This window comes from Salmo salar, chromosome 05 (genome assembly GCF_965601325.2).
Source record: "Salmo salar chromosome 05, fSalSal1, whole genome shotgun sequence".
Taxonomy (NCBI): Eukaryota; Metazoa; Chordata; class Actinopteri; order Salmoniformes; family Salmonidae; genus Salmo; species Salmo salar.
The window spans coordinates 23,473,796-23,496,691 of record NC_138295.1 but is presented as its reverse complement, the minus strand read 5'-3'; the positions used below and the strand labels follow the sequence as shown (position 1 = coordinate 23,496,691).

Here is a 22,896-nt window from a genome sequence, read left to right as displayed (position 1 = left end):
ATCGATACCGACAGAATAAGAACAAGTCTTTGATATGAATTACTAGTCTGCAGCTAGGAATTCGGTATCATTGAACGCGAAGACCGACAAAACATTATGTCCTATAACGACATTAATGAATGTCACTTTGAAATATCCATTCCAACCGAGAGAGAGAGCGAGAAAGAGAGAGAGAGAGAACGCGAGGACAAACTCTCCAACAGAACGAACTTTTCAACAAAGATCCCGACGACACACTGAGCGTAAATATATATATTGATTGCAATTGTTCCCGAATGAGTGAGAGTTCATGTGCAAAGGATTAACATTTCAATTGTTAGAATTATCAACTCTTATCAACCCCTTTTGTCTAACAAGCCGCCATGCCGGTTTAGCCCACTAGGGCACATTCCTCTATCATTTCTTGTAACGATATCTAATGTTTGTTATGCATTTCTGTGAATTACTTAGTTAGTAAATAAATGATTTTAAGACAATTGATGTATGGATGACTCATAGTGAAGACTGGGTTCATGCAGATAACCAACAATTTACGCTGTTTGGAATGAGACTGACGAGGTAAACGAATACATCATTAATCAGAAGACTCATAGATCAGATATTATGATATCTGAAAGTTATATTAGGAAAATTATAACTTTGTAATCTGAATATTTTCCTTGGTGCCCCGACTTCCTAGTTAATTACAGTTACACGATTAATCAGTTTAGTCGCGTAATAATAATTACAGAGAGTTATTTGATAAATATGTCTTCAGTTTTAATGATGCCAAAGACACGACAGCGGTCAAGATAATTAGCCTACTTTGTGGACAACATTAAATCAAGGTTCCTGAGGTAAGATTACGTTCCGTGTATGTTTTGATCGTTTGTTTTCTGAGTTAAAACGAAGCAATCGGGAACGTGAAAACGGCTTGTTTATTCATTTTTCAATGTTCAAATGTGGGGTTAAATGTGGAATGCCTGGTCGAGTGCACAGCCAACACTTCCTGTCCATTCAAAATAGGAGGTCACCCTTCTAACTCCATTCTATGAATCTATTAATTCCCATACCATGCCACAGTGCCAAGGAAAGATTTCTTCATTTCTGCATACGATTTGGAGAGTATTTACTTATTAATGAACTGTTGTTACTGTAAATTATTAGCTGACTGATATATCCTCGCTAACTTGCTAATCTTATTATTAAAACCTCTTCGATGTAAAGTCCCCCCTGTTCAGGGGACCTGCGTGGTTTTGTTACCGGTTCCGACTGACATTTTCGCTTATAAATCGATCTGTGGACACCGTAGATCGAAAAGGCTTGCATTTCGCAATAGCCCTGGTTCCCAAGAACATAATAGTATATTTTCTGAGCCTGTGTGATGAAGGATGTGAAATCTGAGAATCCTTGAAGCCGAGATGTCCCTCCTACTATTTCATTTGCTATTCCTACTGTCTATCAACTCCTTGCTGAACCCTACGCCACAGCCACTGACAAAGCACATGCCTGCAATCCTTACATTGTAATGCAGCAGGAGAGAGTGGTTTCATCACAGTAGCACATTCAGAGATCGATTTAAAGCCCTTCATCTAAAATAATGTATAGATTTTAAACAAATAACACTGTTTGTCATAGATCGACAAGATTAATGTGAGATGAAAGGTGAGTTCCTCGCATTTTACAGTTATAAGGAAAGTGAAATGTTATGGATAGGTGTTTTATAATTTGATTATACTCAATTTAGAAAACATATGTCATTTCAAACCTTATTCATACAGTTTTGTTGAATAGGAAATACATACAATATTTCATATTTTTATCATGTTTGTACTGTACCTGAGCTTGTGTACTCAAAAGTGACTACAATTTTACCAGAAAGGTGAGATTTTAACCATTCTTGGCGTATGCAGCATTGCTAGTTATTGTTTATGGCTCGCTCATGATAAATAATTACTTTAGGATATTATGTAGATTACATTTGATTACATCTAAATGGTTTAAATGATGCTATACAGCCAAAAGTTTTGAGAATGACACAAATATTCGTTTTCACAAAGTCTGCTGCCTCAGTTTGTATGAGCTTGCTCAGGAATGGCAGCAGGCAGGTGTGAGTGCATCAGCACGCACAGTGAGGCGAAGACTTTTGGAGGATGGCCTGGTGTCAAGAAGGGCAGCAAAGAAGCCACTTCTCTCAAGGAAAAACATCAGGGACAGACTGATATTCTGCAAAAGGTACAGGGATTGGACTGCTGAGGACTGGGGTAAAGTCATTTACTCTGATGAATCCCCTTTCCCATTGTTTGGGGCATCCGGAAAAAAGCTTGTCCGGAGAAGACAAGGTGAGCGCTACCATCAGTCCTGTGTCATGCCAACAGTAAACCATCATGAGACCATTAATGTGTGGGGTTGCTTCTCAGCCAAGGGAGTGGGCTCACTCACAATTTTGCGTAAGAACACAGCCATAAATAAAGAATGGTACCAACACATCCTCCGAGAGCAACTTCTCCCAACCATCCAGGAACAGTTTGGTGACAAACAATGCCTTTTCCAGCATGATGGAGCACCTTGCCATAAGGCAAAAGTGATCACTAAGTGGCTCGGGGAACAAAACATCGATATTTTGGGTCCATGGCCAGGAAACTCCGCAGACCTTAATCCCATTGAGAACTTGTGGTCAATCCTCAAGAGGCGGGTGGACAAACAAAAACCCACAAATTCTGACAAACTCCAAGCATTGATTATGCAAGAATGGGCTGCCATCAGTCAGGATGTGACCCAGAAGTTAATTGACAGCATGCCAGGGCAGATTGCAGAGGTCTTGAAAAAGAAGGGTCAACACTGCAAATATTGACTCTTTGCATCCACTTCATGTAATTGTCAATAAAAGCCTTTGACACTTATGGAATGCTTGTAATTATACTTCAGTATTCAATAGTAACATCTGACAAAAATATCTAAAGACAATGAAGCAGCAAACTTTGTGGAAATTCATATTTGTGTCATTCTCAAAACTTTTGGCCACTACTGTATATTGCTAGACTAGAGATATGCCTTAGCTATAGTCCGTCAGTGGTGGCACATCTAACTAGCTGGAAGCAAGGGTGAGAATAGTAGACATGAAAATATATCCTTTCACTGTTTACAGCAGGTCTCAAGCTGCCCAGACCTGTCTGATGAGCCTGATAGGTTGCCGTTGGCGTGTCCTGCGTACACGTGTGCAAATCTATGTGTGAATAGCAATGGAATTAAACATCCAACCAATGCCTCAAGTGTCACCCAGAGGGTTGTGGGGTCCTATCCAGAAGCAACCCCTAGCCCAGGGGTGGGCAACTCCAGTCCTCGAGGGCTTGATTGGTGTTACACTTTCTCCATCCCGAGCAAACACAGCTGATTCGATCAAATTGCATTCTAAACTGAAGATCATGATCAGATGATTATTGGAGTCAGGTGTGTTAGCTGGGGCAAAACTGTGACACCAATCAGGCCCTCAAGGACTGGAATTGCCCACCCCTGCCCTAGACACTTGTGGAGATCTGAGAGAACTGGACAGGTATAAGCAATACCGCCAAAATTCAACCAATGCCTATCAAAGGGTACGGTGGAGCTCTCACCATGTCACCACCCATCAATCCCTCTCAGATCTCCACAAGAATCTAGACTCTGGGCAGTAGAGGCTAGGGGTTATTTCTGGACAGGCAATGGGCAATATGGTAGCTCAGTCAGTCAGTCAGTCAGTCTGGCACTGTCAACATTTTTTAATAGCTATGAAATATACTTGCTTCCTCTGTCCTGTGGAGAATCTCAATGGCATTTCCTTAATTGGTTACATCCCCTCTCCTCGTCTCCTTCTCAAAACCCAGAAGGTCATAGGTCCCTCCCCTCTCACATTCTTATCCAATGGGTTTTGAGGAGGTGGCAAGGTGAGAGGACGTGAGGAAAGAAAGGAAAAAACATTGAGATTCTCCCCTTGTTTCCTCCAATCCTCACCTCCTCAAAGCACATTGGGGGAGAGGAGGGAAGGTTCCTCCCCTCAGGCTGCAATGCACTTTCAAGGAGAGGCAAGGAGTGGAGGAAACATGGACAGAGGAAGCAAGAATGTGATGTCTTGTTTTCACACACATTGCTTGAAGAGTTTACTGCACAATTAATCAAATGGCCAACCGGACTATTTATTTGACCCGCCCCCCCTTTGTTTTTACACTGCTGCTACTCTGTTTTTATTATCTATGCATAGTCACTTTACCCCTACCTACATGTAAAAATTACCTCGACTAACCTGTACCTCCGCACATTGACTCGGTACCCCCTGTATAAAGCCTTGGTATTTTGGTATTGTTATTTTATTGTGTTACTTTTTATTACATTTACTTTTGTTTATTTAGTAAATATTTTTTAACACTATTTATTGATCTGCATTGTTGGTTAAGGGCTTGTAAATAAGCATTTCACAGTAAGGTCTACACCTGTTGTATTCGGTGCATGTGTCAAATAAAATTTGATTTGAATACCCAAGCCAACAAGGTGAAAACCTGTTGACAAAGCACTTACCCCTAATTTGCTGCAGGGTGCCATGCTACTGTTGTATTCTGCGCAGGTGTCAAAGCAAATTTGACTTAATTATAATGATGTCATTATTGGTTATTATTATTGTTAATGATTTTGTTGACAGAACCCATCATTTTACATTATTGTATTAAATTGTTATATCAACTATATAAAAAAATTGAAATGCTGTTGTATATCTTTTTAATTATTCTGGAAGGTTTAGCGTGGCTATTAATGATAGATAAGTTGCCTAAAGCACAAATAGACCTGGCTACTGGGCATGACAAAAGAAACACGCAGTGTCAATGTTTCATGTGACACTTTGAATGCCATGTAGATGTTTTGTTGTTGCTAGGAGTAAATGGTCTCATTGTGCCTACCTAGACTCTAATTCCTGTAACTATACATGTGGTGCAACAAAATCATTTAAATGTATATCAAACCATTTAGAAATGTTAACCCTGAAGTCACACATGGGCCCCTTTATTTATAGAAAAACCCATATACAAATTCTGTTTTTACCAGGGTTTGAAAACTACGTTTGTCATAATCTAGCCCCAAATACGCAGGAAGGCAAGCCTAGGTAAAACAAAGGCTCCTAATCCAACACTAAGAGTTTGTTTCACTAAGCCACCATAACATCTCACACGCATACTACTGTATGTCTAAAGGAGGGCTTAACTAGTCATGCATTACTGATATTTTAATTACTTTAATGAACCCCTAATTGTCTGCTATGATTAAAATCATTAAAAGCAGATTGAATTCATTAAAGGAATAGGCCTAATATCCACAAATACAATCAGTCAGGCACACAGAAAACATGATCAGGAGAGAAGGAAATTAAAGAAGTAAAGATTTAGGATTTGAGAATGAGTGAAAGGAAATGCAAATACGTAAGGCTTAGCTTATCGTTCAATGAGGATTTGTGTGAAGTTTCATAGGCTACGTCTACTTTCCCGCTTTGAGATTACTGAGAAATCTCTGCTGCCTAATTGTTGACAAAATTGGTTATGAATGTTAAAACTATTTATTGGGGAATACAGAGGCCCATGTCAACACAATCCAACAGAAAGAACTGCTGATCAGTGGGCCTAAAAGAGGATCCTGACAAATTCCGATGAAGTGAAACTAAGCAATAATGTGCACGCTGACAACGCATAAAAAAATACATTCACAGTCAATCAGTCAACACTCACAGTGTGTGAGATAACGCTATCTCAAAACAACTCATGACACAAAACATTTATATACTGAGCAAAGGTCTGTCTCAACAGACACCTCTACATAGAACCACAGAATCTGTCAGCATCAATCAAACACAGGTTAATGTACTGTACGTGCAGATTTGAACCACAGAGGTTTAACAGTCCCTCCCTCCGTGTGTGTGTGTGTGTGTGTGTGTGTGTGTGTGTGTGTGTGTGTGTGTGTGTGTGTGTGTGTGTGTGTGTGTGTGTGTGTGTGTGTGTGTGTGTGTGTAATAATGAACACAACTGCACCGCCAAGCCAACGCCTAAAGAAAGCGATGATGAGTCAACCCTGTTTCCTGCTTGAGGGCGGCAGACAGTTGAGATCTATCCACTCTCAGGGTACAACCCTGTTTTTAAATCAGCCTGCTGTCTGCCACCATTCACCGCATGGTTGAGCCAGCACCATACACACTGAACTCTGCGTGACCTTTGAGATGCTGATCTACACTAATAATTTTTCTATAGCTAATGAAGAGTAATGTCAAATATACTATAATGTAAAATACAGTACCAGTCAAAAGTTTGGACACACCTACTCATTCAAGGGTTTTTCGTTATTTTTTACTATTTTCTACATTGTAGAATAATAGTGAAGACATCAAAACTATGAAATAACACATACGGAATCAACCAAAAAAGTATTAAACAAATCAAAATATATTTTTGATTTTTCAAAGTAGCCACCCTTTGCCTTGATGACAGCTTTGCACTCTTGGCATTCTCTCAACCAGCTTCATGAGGTAGCCAACTGGAATGCATTTCAATTAACAGGTGTGTTTGCTAAAAGTTAATTTGTGGAATTTCTTTCCTTCTTTATGCGTTTGAGCCAATCACTTGTGTTGTGACAAGGTAGGGTTGGTATACAGAAGATGGCCCTATTTGGTAAAAGACCAAGTCCATATTATGGCATGAACAGCTCAAATAAGCAAAGAGAAAGGACAGTCCATCATTACTGGAAGACATGGTCAGTCAATCCGCAAAATGTCAAGAACTTTGAACATTTCTTCAAGTGCAGTCACGCTATGACGAAACTGGCTCTCATAAGAGTGTTCCGGAACTCCAATTTGAGCAGCAGCAGCTGAAAAATGAGCTCCTACAAATATTGAAATTTACATGGTTTTTAGAGTGAAGTACATCGGAAAAAAGCAAAAGAAAACTGCAAGACTGAATAGGAGAAAAAACAAGCAACAAACAAAGAAGATAGGCTTTTGAAAAATAACTATTTTTCATAAAATTGTAGTTATCTTAGCTAGCTGAATTGTTTACCAGTTGCTAAGCAGTTGCTAGGGACTCTTTTGGAAGAAGCTAGCTAGCTAACGAAGAACAACAAAGAATATCTAGTTAACAGAAGAAAAGAAAGAGAAAATCAGGACAGAAGAAAAAGGATATCAAAGTGAAACAGTTCTCTAAAGACACAGGAGACAATAATACAAGAAACAACACTTCTGTAGCTTGTCAACTATGTGTCTGTCTATCCCTGTTCTCTCCTCTCTGCACAGGCCATACAAACGCTTCACACCGCGTGGCCGCTGCCACTCCAACCTGGTGGTCCCAGCGCGCACGACCCACGTGGAGTTCCAGGTCTCCGGCAGCCTCTGGAACTGCCGGTCTGCAGCCAACAAGGCTGAGTTCATCTCAGCCTATGCTACCCTCCAGTCCCTAGACTTCCTGGCGCTGACGGAAACATGGATTACCACAGATAACACTGCTACTCCTACTGCTCTCTCTTCGTCTGCCCACGTGTTCTCGCATACCCCTAGAGCATCGAGCCAGCGGGGTGGTGGCACTGGAATCCTCATCTCTCCCAAGTGGACATTCTCTCTTTCTCCCCTGACCCATCTGTCTATCTCCTCATTTGAATTCCATGCTGTCACAGTTACCAGCCCTTTCAAGCTTAACATCCTTATCATTTATCGCCCTCCAGGTTCCCTTGGAGAGTTCATCAATGAGCTTGACGCCTTGATAAGTTCCTTTCCTGAGGATGGCTCACCTCTCACAGTTCTGGGTGACTTTAACCTCCCCACGTCTACCTTTGACTCATTCCTCTCTGCCTCCTTCTTTCCACTCCTCTCCTCTTTTGACCTCACCCTCTCACCTTCCCCCCCTACTCACAAGGCAGGCAATACGCTTGACCTCATCTTTACTAGATGCTGTTCTTCCACTAATCTCATTGCAACTCCCCTCCAAATCTCCGACCACTACCTTGTATCCTTTTCCCTCTTGCTCTCATCCAACACTTCTCACTCTGCCCCTACTCGGATGGTATTGCGCCGTCCCAACCTTCGCTCTCTCTCTCCCGCTACTCTCTCCTCTTCCATCCTATCATCTCTTCCCTCTGCTCAAACCTTCTCCAACCTATCTCCTGATTCTGCCTCCTCAACCCTCCTCTCCTCCCTTTCTGCATCCTTTGATTTTCTCTGTCCCCTATCCTCCAGGCCGGCTCGGTCCTCCCCTCCTGCTCCGTGGCTCGACGACTCACTACGAGCTCACAGAACAGGGCTCCGGGCAGCCGAGCGGAAATGGAGGAAAACTCGCCTCCCTGCGGACCTGGCATCCTTTCACTCACTCCTCTCTACATTCTCCTCTTCTGTCTCTGCTGCTAAAGCCACTTTCTACCACTCTAAATTCCAAGCATCTGCCTCTAACCCTAGGAAGCTCTTTGCTACCTTCTCCTCCCTCCTGAATCCTCCTCCCCCTCCCCCCCCCCCTCCTCCCTCTCTGCGGATGACTTCGTCAACCATTTTGAAAAGAAGGTTGACGATATCCGATCCTCGTTTGCTAAGTCAAACGACACCGCTGGTCCTGCTCACACTGCCCTACCCTGTGCTTTGACCTCTTTCTCCCCTCTCTCTCCAGATGAAATCTCGCGTCTTGTGACGGCCGGCCGCCCAACAACCTGCCCACTTGACCCTATCCCCTCCTCTCTTCTCCAGACCATTTCAGGAGACCTCCCCTTCCTCACCTCGCTCATCAACTCATCCTTGACCGCTGGCTACGTCCCTTCCGTCTTCAAGAGAGCGAGAGTTGCACCCCTTCTGAAAAAACCTACACTCGATCCCTCCGCTCTCTCCACTGGCTTCCAGTTGAAGCTCGCATCCGCTACAAGACCATGGTGATTGCCTACGGAGCTGTGAAGGGAACGGCACCTCCATACCTTCAGGCTCTGATCAGGCCCTACACCCAAACAAGGGCACTGCGTTCATCCACCACTGGCCTGCTGGCCCCCCTACCTCTGAGGAAGCACAGTTCCCGCTCAGCCCAGTCAAAACTGTTCGCTGCTCTGGCACCCCAACAAGCTCCCTCACGACGCCAGGACAGCGGAGTCAATCACCACCTTCCGGAGACACCTGAAACCCCACCTCTTTAAGGAATACCTAGGATAGGATAAAGTAATCCTTCTAACCCCCCCCCCCCCCCCCTTAAAATATTTAGATGCACTATTGTAAAGTGGTTGTTCCACTGGATATCATAAGGTGAATGCACCATTTTGTAAGTCGCTCTGGATAAGAGCGTCTGCTAAATGACTTAAATGTAAATGTAAATGTAATAAGGACCGCCACAGGAAAGGAAGACCCAGAGTTACCTCTGCTGCAGAGGATACGTTCATTAGAGTTACCAGTTTCAGAAATGGGCAATTAACTTCACCTCAGATTGCAGCCCAAATGCTTTACAGAGTTCAAGTAAAAGACACATCTCAACATCAACTTGGGACAACAACAAAAAAACAAGCAATGGACATTAGACCGGTGGAAATCTATCCTTTGGTTTGCTGACTCCAAATTTGAGATTTTTGTTTCCAACCACCGTGTCTTTATGAGACGCAGAATAGGTGAACAGATGATCTCTGCATGTGTGGTTCCCACCGTTAAGCATGGAGGAGGTGGTGTGATGGTGCTTTGCTGGTGACACTGTCAGGGATTTATTTGGAATTCAAGGCTCATTTAACCAGCATGGCTACCACAGCATTCTGTAGCGATACGCCATCCCATCTGGTTTGTGTTTAGTGGGACTATCATTTGTTTTACACAGGACAATGACCAAAACACACCTCCAGGCTGTGTAAGGGCTATTTGACCAAGAAGCAGAGTGATGAAGCGCTGCAGCAGATGACCTGGCCTCCACAATCACCCGACCTCAACCCAATTGAGATGGTTTTGAATGAGTTGGACCGCAGAGTGAAAGAAAAGCAGCCAACAAGTGCTCAGCATATATGGGAACTCCAAGACTGTTGGAAAAGCATTCCAGATGAAGCTGGTTGAGAGAATGCCAAGAGTGTGCAAAGCTGTCAAGGCAAAGGGTGGCTACTTTGAAGAATCTAAAACATAAAATATATTTTGATTTGTTTAACACCTTTTTGGTTACTACATGATTCCATATGTGATATTTCATAGTTTATGTCTTTACTATTATTCTACAATGTAGAAAATAGTAAAAATAAAGAAAACCCTTGAATGAGTAGGTGTATCCAAACTTTTGACTGGTAATGTATACTATGTCTGTAAAATGTATATAGAATGTATAAGCTGGAAGTAGAAGCCTAAGTGTTGTTGTCCATTAGTTTACTCCAATTAGAAGAGGGGTGGTAGGGTTAGGGGAAAATAATATATAGATATTTGGGGACTGGAAATGATGCATATAATAACATTGGTAGAAGCCACAATCTATCTGTAATCTGATCTACCCCCTAAAAATGTATAACAAATATTCAACATCAAACTTTAAATCTTTTTTTTTTTTTCCTCTAAGGCTGAAGATGATTTATCTTCCATTTATTACAACTTTAGTACTCCCAACAGAATTCCAGAACACAAACCATGGGTCTGTCCGTCAATTCAATCTGGAGTGCCAGAGCACGCTCTGGGCGTTCGTAAATTCAGAGCTTTGTCAGATTGTCAGTTTGTAAATTCAGAGCGTTTCGCTCTCAGAGTGTTCAGAGCGCACACTGGACACTCTGGCCGAGGAGTAGGGTTGATCTGAGTGTTCTGACCTCACAACGGCAGTCAAGCACCCAAGCTAACAGGCTAACGTTGGCTAGCTTGCTAGCTACTTCCAGACAAATGAGAGAGAACCTCAGACTCTGAGCATTTTACTCGCCCTAGCAGAGCTCGTTTGGCTGTTTTCATGTTGTCCAGAGCATTGGTGCTTAGAGAAGCTGTTTCAGATTATTTCTTGCCACATTCGCTCAGTTGCTATCAACAACCCTGTAAAATCAATGTTTGTCAATCACCAAAACACAAGGTCTCTAAGGCCCCTTTGCGCCAATAAATATAAATCACTACATTTCTGTTTCCTGTTGAGAACTCTGCAAATGAGCATGTTGTCATCGCACCTTGAATTTGTTTCATTCACATGAATGCCTGGCCTAAATGCCGAGGCATGATGCTGGGCCCACTTCACATATACAACTGATCCATAAACACCTACACGGTGAATCCATTAACAACGTGAATCCATGGAGTCCAGAAACCCTCCACAATGACAGTCTATTATTCCACCCACATTCCAATCTACTATGTCACTTGTCTATTTGTCATAAATACCATGGAATCTACCTAGGGTATTTATGCTAAGAAGACAAGTGTTGAATTAAGTCATATTTTACATTTTAAGTGTGCAAGACTAATCATTAGTAGAATCTATGATATATGGGCTAGCTTACAGTATGTATTTGTCAAATCAACCAGACTCAACAGATTTGGAGGAGAATAAGTTCCAACTCCCCTGTATTGTACAATCATACCTAGATGGCTTCACACATGTATGTCATGTCAACATTGTTATAATGCCGACATGCTTTGAGCGCAGTTCGATTTATTCAAAAGAGATGTATGACTACTACACACGGAAAAGTAGATAAGATACTCTGCCTCTCAGGTAATTCAATAGGTGTTAACCAAATTGACTTGCATTAAACAAGTTGAAATACTGCATAGCATTTCAGTGAGAGTATAACCCACATAATCCTCAAGTTATCAATGTATCTTGGGGTAAATATGTTAGCACACTTCGCTCTCTCTCTCACACAGAGGTCACAATTTACTCTGGAATGCAGAAGAGGTTGAGGGGGCTCTGACAAACCCAGATCTCCTGAATTCCTCTAAAATTACTTCATTCCTTCTGTCGATTTTGTTAGAAGTCAAAGCTGTTTGCGGTTATGATTTGATAACAGCAAACATGGGACAACAAAAATGACTCAGTAGATGTCATTCTCATGGCAGACAGCCTACTAAAAGTGCCCTTAACCTTAAAATAACCTGAGGGGTTATCCTGATGTCCTTGGCTGTTTTTTGTGTCCACATCACAAACCAGAGCTCAGATAGTGTTGTTGTGATGGTATCCTACCCAGTGACTCATTAAACACAGCTTTCAAAAGTTTCTCTCCTGACAAGAGTCGCTTTCACCAGGCCAGACATCCTTTCACGGACGTCTAAAGGATACCCAGGCTATGGTGAATCCGAGTTCTCTGTCACCACAATTCTCAGCGGGCTGTGTCAGTGAGGTGACAACCTCCACCTCTAATCCAGCTTTAAAAACAGACTTATGTCCGTAAACTCTGGCCTGGATCCACACGGATCCACATTCACAGTGATCACAGACAATCTCTGGAAGAAATCAAGGGTGGCAAAGTCTGGGAAAGTGTTGGCAAATATTTGAGGACATTAAAAGGCCTGCATGTATCGAGGCATGCATGTGCAAAAGGGAGGGGAAAAACAAAAAGTAAGATCAAGACTCCACCCAGGGATGAATGATTTCTTCCTCCCTCCACTCTCAGGCCGTCTGGGTTTGGCGAGAGCCAGAGCACAAGCCTGCCTCCTCACCTCTGCTGCCCAGTTGAGGCTGGGCAACAACAGTGACCATGCCTGGCACTGAGAGCTCTTAAGGAGTGTGTAGTTCGCAGTGAGCTCACTGACAGAGAGTGCTTAGATGACATCAGCACTCATCCAAGCAGCAGTGAGGCAGCACTAAAGGCCTGGCTGGGCCGTGGAGCCAACGGAGGGAAGGCAGTAGCTGGGCGACTGGAGGATGTTTAAGAGTTAGTGTTGTAAGACTATTTTTCCACAACATTTAAATATCACACCCTCTTAGGAGACTCTGGGGGTTCTAGTCCTACTATGTCATTATAGATGGGGCGGCAGGTAGCCTAGTGGTTAGAGCGTTGGGCCAGTAACCGAAAGGTTGCTGGATTGAATCCCCGAGCTAACAAGGTAAAAATGTCATTATGCCCATGAACAAGTCAGTTAACCCACTGTTCCCCGGTAGGGCGTCATTGTAAATAATCATTTGTTCTTAATTGACTTGCCTAGATAAATAAAAGGTTAAATAAAAATAGATCACAAAACACTGGTGTTTTCTGGGGGTTCTAGTCCTACTATGTCATTACAGTCCACAAAACACTGGGGTATTCTGCTGGCTAGAAATCAGAGCCATTCTCATTAAGTTAGTTAACCCTGCTGGAGCACATACCAGCAATTACAAGTTTTGTCCCACCAGCATTGCACCCTACACCAACCCCTCCCGATTGAGAGGTCGTCTGCAACCCAGAGGAATGGTTGCTTTATTTTGTTTGTACTTCTCACCACAGTCATTCCCTGTACACAGAACTCTGCATGTATTTCTCACCACAGTCATTCCCTGTACACAGGACTCTGCATGTACTTCTCACCACAGTCATTCCCTGTACACAGGACTCTGCATGTACTTCTCACCACAGTCATTCCCTGTACACAGGACTCTGCATGTACTTCTCACCACAGTCATTCCCTGTACACAGGACTCTGCATGTACTTCTCACCACAGTCATTCCCTGTACACAGGACTCTGCATGTACTTCTCACCACAGTCATTCCCTGTACACAGGACTCTGCATGTACTTCTCACCACAGTCATTCCCTGTACACAGGGGTCTGCATGTGGCGCAGTGCCTTAGACCGCTGCGCCACTCCAGCAGCTCACCAATGGACAGATTCTCACAGCCCCAGCAGCCCTGCTGCATCAAGACAGAAGAGACCTACCTGCCCATTGCAGCCAGGACATAGTTGAGTAATTGGCTCTCTGTAGGCTCAGCACAAATTGGAGGGACATATTTGGTAAACAAAGCCATAAAGTCGGCCAGATGGCCATCCTGCTCTTTAACGTTAGGCTAAACTGATTATCTTCTTTACCTTAGCGGTGGCTAGGGCATTCTCCTGGATGACTCAACATATCTCTTGATCCACAGAGGAACTGAAAGAACTTGCTGTCATACTACTTGTTAACATGCTGGCCCTGTAGAGGAACAGTTCCAGGTTACACTACAGTAAGTCAGTGAAAAATGATCAGCTCAACCGCAGGCCTACATCCTGGTTGAGCAGAGGACGCAACTTTTCCATATTTGACTTATGCTAAAACTTATTGACAACTCTGGTGGCACAGAACCCTGTGGCTGCAAGTGGCAAAAGTTATAATAATATAATAATAAAATGCCATTTAGCAGACGCTTTTATCCAAAGCGACTTCCAGTCCTACATGCATACATTTAACGTATGGGTGGTCCCAGGAATCGAACCCACTACCCTGGCATTACAAGCCCCATACTCTACCAACAGACAAATACCCTGCGTGTTGCCATGTATAACTCCGACTCTCCCTCCCCTAGTGTTTCTGCCGCTGTTTGTAACCTGCTTCAGTTACAGCCCATCTTTCCAACCAGTTCTAGTTTCCACCAGGGAGAGTGGGGCTGACATTATGATGACCACACTGAAGTGCAGCCCGTGAGACCGTATCCCTCCAGTGTTGTCATTAAGACATGGGAAGAGTCCACTTTAAATAGATCCTGTGAGTCTCCTACATACACCGGTCACTAATCATTTATGAACATGGCTTAATTTGGAAGTAAACTTTGTTTAAGTTAATCACAGGACATTCAGTCAAATTAGTTTGTGAAATATGAGCAATGAGCTCCCTACTGATTTCACTTCCAGGCAAGGGATGAGGCTTACTGTGCTGTAATAGCTCAAATGACACTTGAGACCCAACGACAGTGTCAAACTGATACACCTTGTACATCAATCAGTGTGTAGGTAACTAAACAGCACTGTACCAGACTATATTAACCAGTGTGTAGGTAACTAAACAGCACTGTACCAGACTATATTAACCAGTGTGTAGGTAACTAAACAGCACTGTACCAGACTATATTAACCAGTGTGTAGGTAACTAAACAGCACTGTACCAGACTATATTAACCAGTGTGTAGGTAACTAAACAGCACTGTACCAGACTATATTAACCAGTGTGTAGGTAACTAAACAACACTGTACCAGACTATATTAACCAGTGTGTAGGTAACTAAACAACACTGTACCAGACTATATTAACCAGTGTGTAGGTAACTAAACAACACTGTACCAGACTATATTAACCAGTGTGTAGGTAACTAAACAACACTGTACCAGACTATATTAACCAGTGTGTAGGTAACTAAACAACACTGTACCAGACTATATTAACCAGTGTGTAGGTAACTAAACAACACTGTACCAGACTATATTAACCAGTGTGTAGGTAACTAAACAACACTGTACCAGACTATATTAACCAGTGTGTAGGTAACTAAACAACACTGTACCAGACTATATTAACCAGTGTGTAGGTAACTAAACAGCACTGTACCAGACTATATTAACCAGTGTGTAGGTAACTAAACAACACTGTACCAGACTATATTAACCAGTGTGTAGGTAACTAAACAGCACTGTACCAGACTATATTAACCAGTGTGTAGGTAACTAAACAACACTGTACCAGACTATATTAACCAGTGTGTAGGTAACTAAACAGCACTGTACCAGACTATATTAACCAGTGTGTAGGTAACTAAACAACACTGTACCAGACTATATTAACCAGTGTGTAGGTAACTAAACAGCACTGTACCAGACTATATTAACCAGTGTGTAGGTAACTAAACAGCACTGTACCAGACTATATTAACCAGTGTGTAGGTAACTAAACAACACTGTACCAGACTATATTAACCAGTGTGTAGGTAACTAAACAGCACTGTACCAGACTATATTAACCAGTGTGTAGGTAACTAAACAACACTGTACCAGACTATATTAACCAGTGTGTAGGTAACTAAACAACACTGTACCAGACTATATTAACCAGTGTGTAGGTAACTAAACAGCACTGTACCAGACTATATTAACCAGTGTGTAGGTAACTAAACAACACTGTACCAGACTATATTAACCAGTGTGTAGGTAACTAAACAGCACTGTACCAGACTATATTAACCAGTGTGTAGGTAACTAAACAGCACTGTACCAGACTATATTAACCAGTGTGTAGGTAACTAAACAACACTGTACCAGACTATATTAACCAGTGTGTAGGTAACTAAACAGCACTGTACCAGACTATATTAACCAGTGTGTAGGTAACTAAACAGCACTGTACCAGACTATATTAACCAGTGTGTAGGTAACTAAACAACACTGTACCAGACTATATTAACCAGTGTGTAGGTAACTAAACAACACTGTACCAGACTATATTAACCAGTGTGTAGGTAACTAAACAGCACTGTACCAGACTATATTAACCAGTGTGTAGGTAACTAAACAGCACTGTACCAGACTATATTAACCAGTGTGTAGGTAACTAAACAACACTGTACCAGACTATATTAACCAGTGTGTAGGTAACTAAACAGCACTGTACCAGACTATATTAACCAGTGTGTAGGTAACTAAACAGCACTGTACCAGACTATATTAACCAGTGTGTAGGTAACTAAACAACACTGTACCAGACTATATTAACCAGTGTGTAGGTAACTAAACAACACTGTACCAGACTATATTAACCAGTGTGTAGGTAACTAAACAGCACTGTACCAGACTATATTAACCAGTGTGTAGGTAACTAAACAACACTGTACCAGACTATATTAACCAGTGTGTAGGTAACTAAACAGCACTGTACCAGACTATATTAACCAGTGTGTAGGTAACTAAACAACACTGTACCAGACTATATTAACCAGTGTGTAGGTAACTAAACAGCACTGTACCAGACTATATTAACCAGTGTGTAGGTAACTAAACAACACTGTACCAGACTATATTAACCAGTGTGTAGGTAACTAAACAGCACTGTACCAGACTATATTAACCAGTGTGTAGGTAACTAAACAACACTGTACCAGACTATATTAACCAGTGTGTAGGTAACTAAACAACACTGTACCAGACTATATTAACCAGTGTGTAGGTAACTAAACAACACTGTACCAGACTATATTAACCAGTGTGTAGGTAACTAAACAACACTGTACCAGACTATATTAACCAGTGTGTAGGTAACTAAACAACACTGTACCAGACTATATTAACCAGTGTGTAGGTAACTAAACAACACTGTACCAGACTATATTAACCAGTGTGTAGGTAACTAAACAGCACTGTACCAGACTATATTAACCAGTGTGTAGGTAACTAAACAGCACTGTACCAGACTATATTAACCAGTGTGTAGGTAACTAAACAACACTGTACCAGACTATATTAACCAGTGTGTAGGTAACTAAACAACACTGTACCAGACTATATTAACCAGTGTGTAGGTAACTAAACAACACTGTACCAGACTATATTAACCAGTGTGTAGGTAACTAAACAACACTGTACCAGACTATATTAACCAGTGTGTAGGTAACTAAACAGCACTGTACCAGACTATATTAACCAGTGTGTAGGTAACTAAACAACACTGTACCAGACTATATTAACCAGTGTGTAGGTAACTAAACAGCACTGTACCAGACTATATTAACCAGTGTGTAGGTAACTAAACAGCACTGTACCAGACTATATTAACCAGTGTGTAGGTAACTAAACAACACTGTACCAGACTATATTAACCAGTGTGTAGGTAACTAAACAACACTGTACCAGACTATATTAACCAGTGTGTAGGTAACTAAACAACACTGTACCAGACTATATTAACCAGTGTGTAGGTAACTAAACAACACTGTACCAGACTATATTAACCAGTGTGTAGGTAACTAAACAGCACTGTACCAGACTATATTAACCAGTGTGTAGGTAACTAAACAACACTGTACCAGACTATATTAACCAGTGTGTAGGTAACTAAACAGCACTGTACCAGACTATATTAACCAGTGTGTAGGTAACTAAACAACACTGTACCAGACTATATTAACCAGTGTGTAGGCCAATAGGGAGACTCCACAGCTGAGCTGAAGAAGTAAATAAAAGTCAGTTAGATATAAGCTATCAGTTATTATCAACAAGTAGCCGAGCTGCCTAACCTATGCACTGTTGCTTGGTTGTTGTTTATGTCATAGTGCTGATCATGCCGTTTAGGTTGGCTCAGGTCATATCTACAGAATAATGCTGACCCTCATGCACAGCACAAAAGACTCTCCTGCATACCACAGGATATTGTTCTACCCTCTGGGTCAGCAAGTTGCTCAACTTTCCACTGACTCTGCAACAGGAATGCCTTTCAAAGGCCTCAGGTTGTACTTGTAGGAAGGCCTTTGGTCAAAAGGCAAACAAATGTTGAGGGTTTCAAAAGTAACTTGAGTGAAATGCGAGCAGCCATCTAGGTCAAAATGTGAATGCTACATTAAATAGTTAATATGATTACCATTTGGGGTGGTCAGCCCATCTTTGAAGCTTGTCTTGCACCACAAGGATGCATTGTATGACAGCGTGATGTAGTCAACTCTGCAGGGTTACTAGAGAGTGAGCAGTGGGGTTGGTTCATATACTGCTGGGATGGTTTGACTTTAACATCAGGGCTTACCCTTGAGTTGACTGATTAACAAGCTCTAATGCACAACAGTAAAACCGTGAATAGGGCGTGCTCATGAATTCCTTTCAACACAGGATGTATGAGTAGTAAAGCTGATTCACTCATAAGTAGCGTGTGAAACCTATGTAACAATTTATCTAATTTGGAAAGTCAGTTAACCCTTGAATGTCAAATAACAGGACAGGACAGACAGTTCAGTGTAACTTTTCAAAGGAAGATGGCTATTGTATAGCCAGCAGATATGACCCGCTTGCATACAGCTGCACTAAGGTAAACTGCCGTTTTTGTCCTCATGCTATCTAGCAGTAGCATCCATTGTGGAATGGCACCTGGCATTGAACAACAAAGGAGCTGATTGGCTGATGCTGCTGTGACTTCTGCTACCTGGCACGAGGAAGAAAAGGACAGTTTTTCGGAAAAACAAGCAGTCTTTCAATATTATCGGTTTAACAGTTATGATATTGGGACAATTCGGAATACAACGCATTTCTCATCCCTGGATTGCGGTACATTTTCCGAGCCATATCTCGCACCGGCTCCATGGTTTCATAATATACACAGAAATGCTGTTCAACACTAGTGCATCTGTAAGCAAATGGGTTGGATCTGCTGGCTAGCTACTGCAGAACAAGTAACTCAGAAAATACCAACCAGTTTTTTGTTTTTACTCTCATCCTCTTTTTCTTTCTTTTTATTAGCTTTATTAGGATCCTCTCCACCGCTTGCTTGATCCATTTTGCGATTTTGTTCCCGTAAAGACTTCAGAAGATTCCTCAAAAGTAAACTCGACCACTCTTGTGAACACTTTCAAAACAATCAGGGTTAGGTTTCCTCAAAAGCCATGCCATTCAAGTTGGCATAATGAAAATGTTGTTAGTATTCCAAATGAAGGTCCGTTTCTTCTTTATAATTGCATCCAGTTCCAAAGTAAAAGCTTCTTGCTTGAAGAAGAAAGGTGTGGTAGGGTAGTGCTGTGTCCATCCAGATGTCTTTTCAACTATCTCAGTCCAATCTGCAGTAAAATCTGTCCCAAAAAGAACAAAGTATATATTTTGAATGTCAGTGTCAATCAATCATTCTCAGCAGTTGTGCACAAATTGTTTATCCCAAAATCACTGTACCGCTCCATGTTGACACGTGCTTTCAGGAATACCCTAATTATTATTCAGGTACCTTTACTTTGGATAGTGTACGCCATAATACTCGACAGCAATGTGTCAAAAAAGCTAGTCAACGGTTTGTTTTATGAAGAAACAATGTTGCCATATACTAGCGTGGAACAAAGTAAAATAAATCCATTACTGTTTCACAAAACTAGTTGACAATCTAGCAAGGATGTAACAACACGATATAAATATAGCAGGGTTATTACCATGGTTATATGGATAGTTTACGCTTTCAAGACACATTGTAACATGCAACATCAATGCCTCAAAAGTATAAATTAAATGTATTTGAAATACCACAAACATTTTATTAGATAGAACACCGTGGCTGTCTAAGCGCTTACTTTTGAAATACATTACAAAACGGGGAACAAATACATGTTACTTTACCTGAACAGCTTCATTGAACTTAATTGGCTTAATGTAATAGTTTACAATTGTATACAATGTAACAATTACATAAATATGTCAAATAAAACTCTAAATCCCATCCCAAGCTTACCATTTCAACCAAACATGATAGCCAGACTGACTGTATGTAGTTCTGCCTACCGAACATTCCGATTCGCCCACGAGCCACGCTAGGAAGCAGGGCTTCCATCAGCCATTGGTCACATCAGCGATCACTCAGGGGTCGGTTTGTTGACGTTGACGGGGGGGGGGGGTGTCACTAGTTATCCCAGCCACAAAGTCAAATATATATATATCGTACAAATTCATGAAAACCAAAATGAGCTTTTTGGTGTTCATTTAAGGTTAGGCATAAGGTTAGCAGTGTGGTTAAGTTTAGGGTTAAGATTCAATTAAAAATAAGATTTTAAGAAGATACATTTTAGAAATAGGCGGGGTTTATCCATTTGTGGCTGTGGTAACTAGTAAAGACCGAGGAGGAGACTATTGTTGTAACGGAGAGGTAAGACTGACTTCACAGTGACTGGATAGGATTTAATTACGGAAAGATGCCAGCCAATGAAAATAAATTGAGCGCGCGCTCATGTACGTGTATGCTCAATGTGATGTGTGTAAAATAGACCTAACAAAAAAGTTTATTTAGCAAACATATATAAATGGAGGCAAAATAATATAAATTAAATATTAAATACAAAATATTTTAGACTGATCCAATATAAATAATAAATAAACTTCACTAATTCCAAATGACATGAATTCATTTGTATTGCATCATTTATATTGCTAATTTAGGTTCACAGACTATAGCTGGAGTTCCATGTTTGATTGCATATTCACATCATGAGACATATTTTATATTTCAAAGTCTGATTCCAGTTAGACTTCAATTTGACCCTTGATGGGAAATTTGAAAGCATCGCCATCATGCATGGTCTGTCTTGCAGTAATACAGTTACTGGAGCAGAAAACTGTCCCCCACAATGGCCACAGACTGCAAGTGCCATTTCCCCCACATCTATTGATGTGCCATTCTGAATCATGCAGTCATTGATTTACAACAGAGTACACATGATGGAAGCTAATTGAGGCAATGCATTGAGGCCATTACTTTGAGAGTGTGTTAAAATGTCTTGGAAATGCATGTACATTTAAATAGGGGCACAAATCAAAACCTTCTTGCTAAATGTGAAAAAAATTATGAAATGAAAAGAAGATACTTCCTTTGAGAGATAAGACAACAAACAGACATGCTGTAAGTACGCAATTAGTCAAAATACAACACAGGCGAATATAGACTGTCAAGTTGACACAAACTGTGTTCACAAATTGTGTGGTGGTTCTTTCTTGAAGCACTGTTGGTGTACAAGATACACCGTTTTCAGCATAGGACCTCTGCTGTTTCTAGAATAAGTGCCCTGGTGTTCACCAGTAAATTGTTTGGCATGCAGAGGGCACCATCTGGATATTCTTGGTGTGATAAGCTTGCTCTGTTTGTACAACTGGGTCATGTTCAGTGGATAGAAAAGGTTTTGAAATAGTGAAACAAGGAAGGAACCTCCTTATCCTATCCAATAAGAAGACTGAAGTCTTGTTACAGTGTGACTTACTGAACACAACCCAGGACTGATTGTCCTGTTCTCCCACCTCTCCTCAGGCCTTGGGCAGGAAGCCACTAATGCTGCCACTCCCGCCCTAGCTGTTGCTGTCCCAGCTGTTAGCCCTCTCATGTGTGGGTAGGGACAACACCAGAATTAGCAGATAGGCAGACACACTCTGGGGTGGGTGAGAAAGATCACTCCCATTGTTTAGAAAGAGAGTGAGTGTACCGTAAGCTCATTATCCCATTTAATTGCTTATAAGCCTTTGTTTTGGTGGTCTTGTCAGGGAGTTTGTCCAACAGCTCACATAGACTGATTACATAGACAGTTCTCTCCGAGTTTCCAGTTTCTTTAAGGATGTGTTCTTGCGCTTCGCTTCAATTAAACACACATTGTGTTTTTTAAGTAGTAAATAGACCAGAAAGGTAATGCAGTGAGTTTATCCAATAATGACATCTGTGTGGTGTGTAAGCACATGGTAAGCTAAAGAAGGGTAAAGATTAGACTGTGCACACAATGCACCATCAAACATGTGTCGGCATTGCTAATTGGCTATTGAGTGTTTACAGATCCCAATTCTAAAAAAAAATATTTGCGGTAACTATGTTTATCATGGTTTACAGTATAAGATGATCAAGTCATCTAATTGCTATGCCCTGAAAAACATGTATTATTTTACAATAGAAAGTAACAACTGCCCTCCCGAGTGGTGCAGTGGTCTAAGGATGTGCCATTAGAGATCCTGGTTCGAATCCAGGCTCTGTTGCAGCCGGCCGCAACCAGGAGACCTTTGGGACGGTGCACAATTGGCCCAGCGTCGTCCTGGGTTAGGGGATGTTTTGGCCGGCAGGGATGTTCTTCTCCCATTGCACACTAGCGACTCCTGTGTAAGGCCAGGCACAATGCACGCTGACACGGTCACCAGGGGTATGGTGTATCCTCCGACACATTGGTGCGGCTTGCTTCCCGGTTAAGCGGGTGTTGTGTCAAGAAGCAGTGCGGCTTGGCTGGGTTGTGTTTCGGAGGACGCACGGCTCTCAACCTTCGCCTTTCCCGAGTCCGTACGGGAGTTGCAGCAATGGGACAAGACTGTAACTACCAATTGGGGAG

At 41.7% G+C, this 22,896-nt stretch overlaps 1 protein-coding gene across 5 annotated transcripts in view; it reads right to left on the bottom strand.

The window, feature by feature from the left end:
• The window catches only part of diaph2 (diaphanous-related formin 2), a 754,395-nt gene extending 734,012 nt beyond the window's left edge, over positions 1-20,383 (bottom strand). For 3 of the 5 annotated variants that reach the window (XM_082975097.1, XM_082975100.1, XM_082975102.1), the window contains exons 1-2: positions 20,168-20,328; positions 19,263-19,635 (exon numbers count right to left, since the gene is read on the bottom strand). In XM_082975097.1, coding sequence (XP_082831223.1) covers positions 19,263-19,346 — 84 coding nt within the window. In that variant the 5' untranslated portion in view covers positions 19,347-19,635; positions 20,168-20,328. Of the gene's footprint in view, positions 1-19,262; positions 19,636-20,167 lie in introns of all 5 variants that reach the window. The other 2 variants (XM_082975098.1, XM_082975099.1) reach the window with 2 other exon arrangements.
• Positions 20,384-22,896: the final 2,513 nt, after the last annotated feature.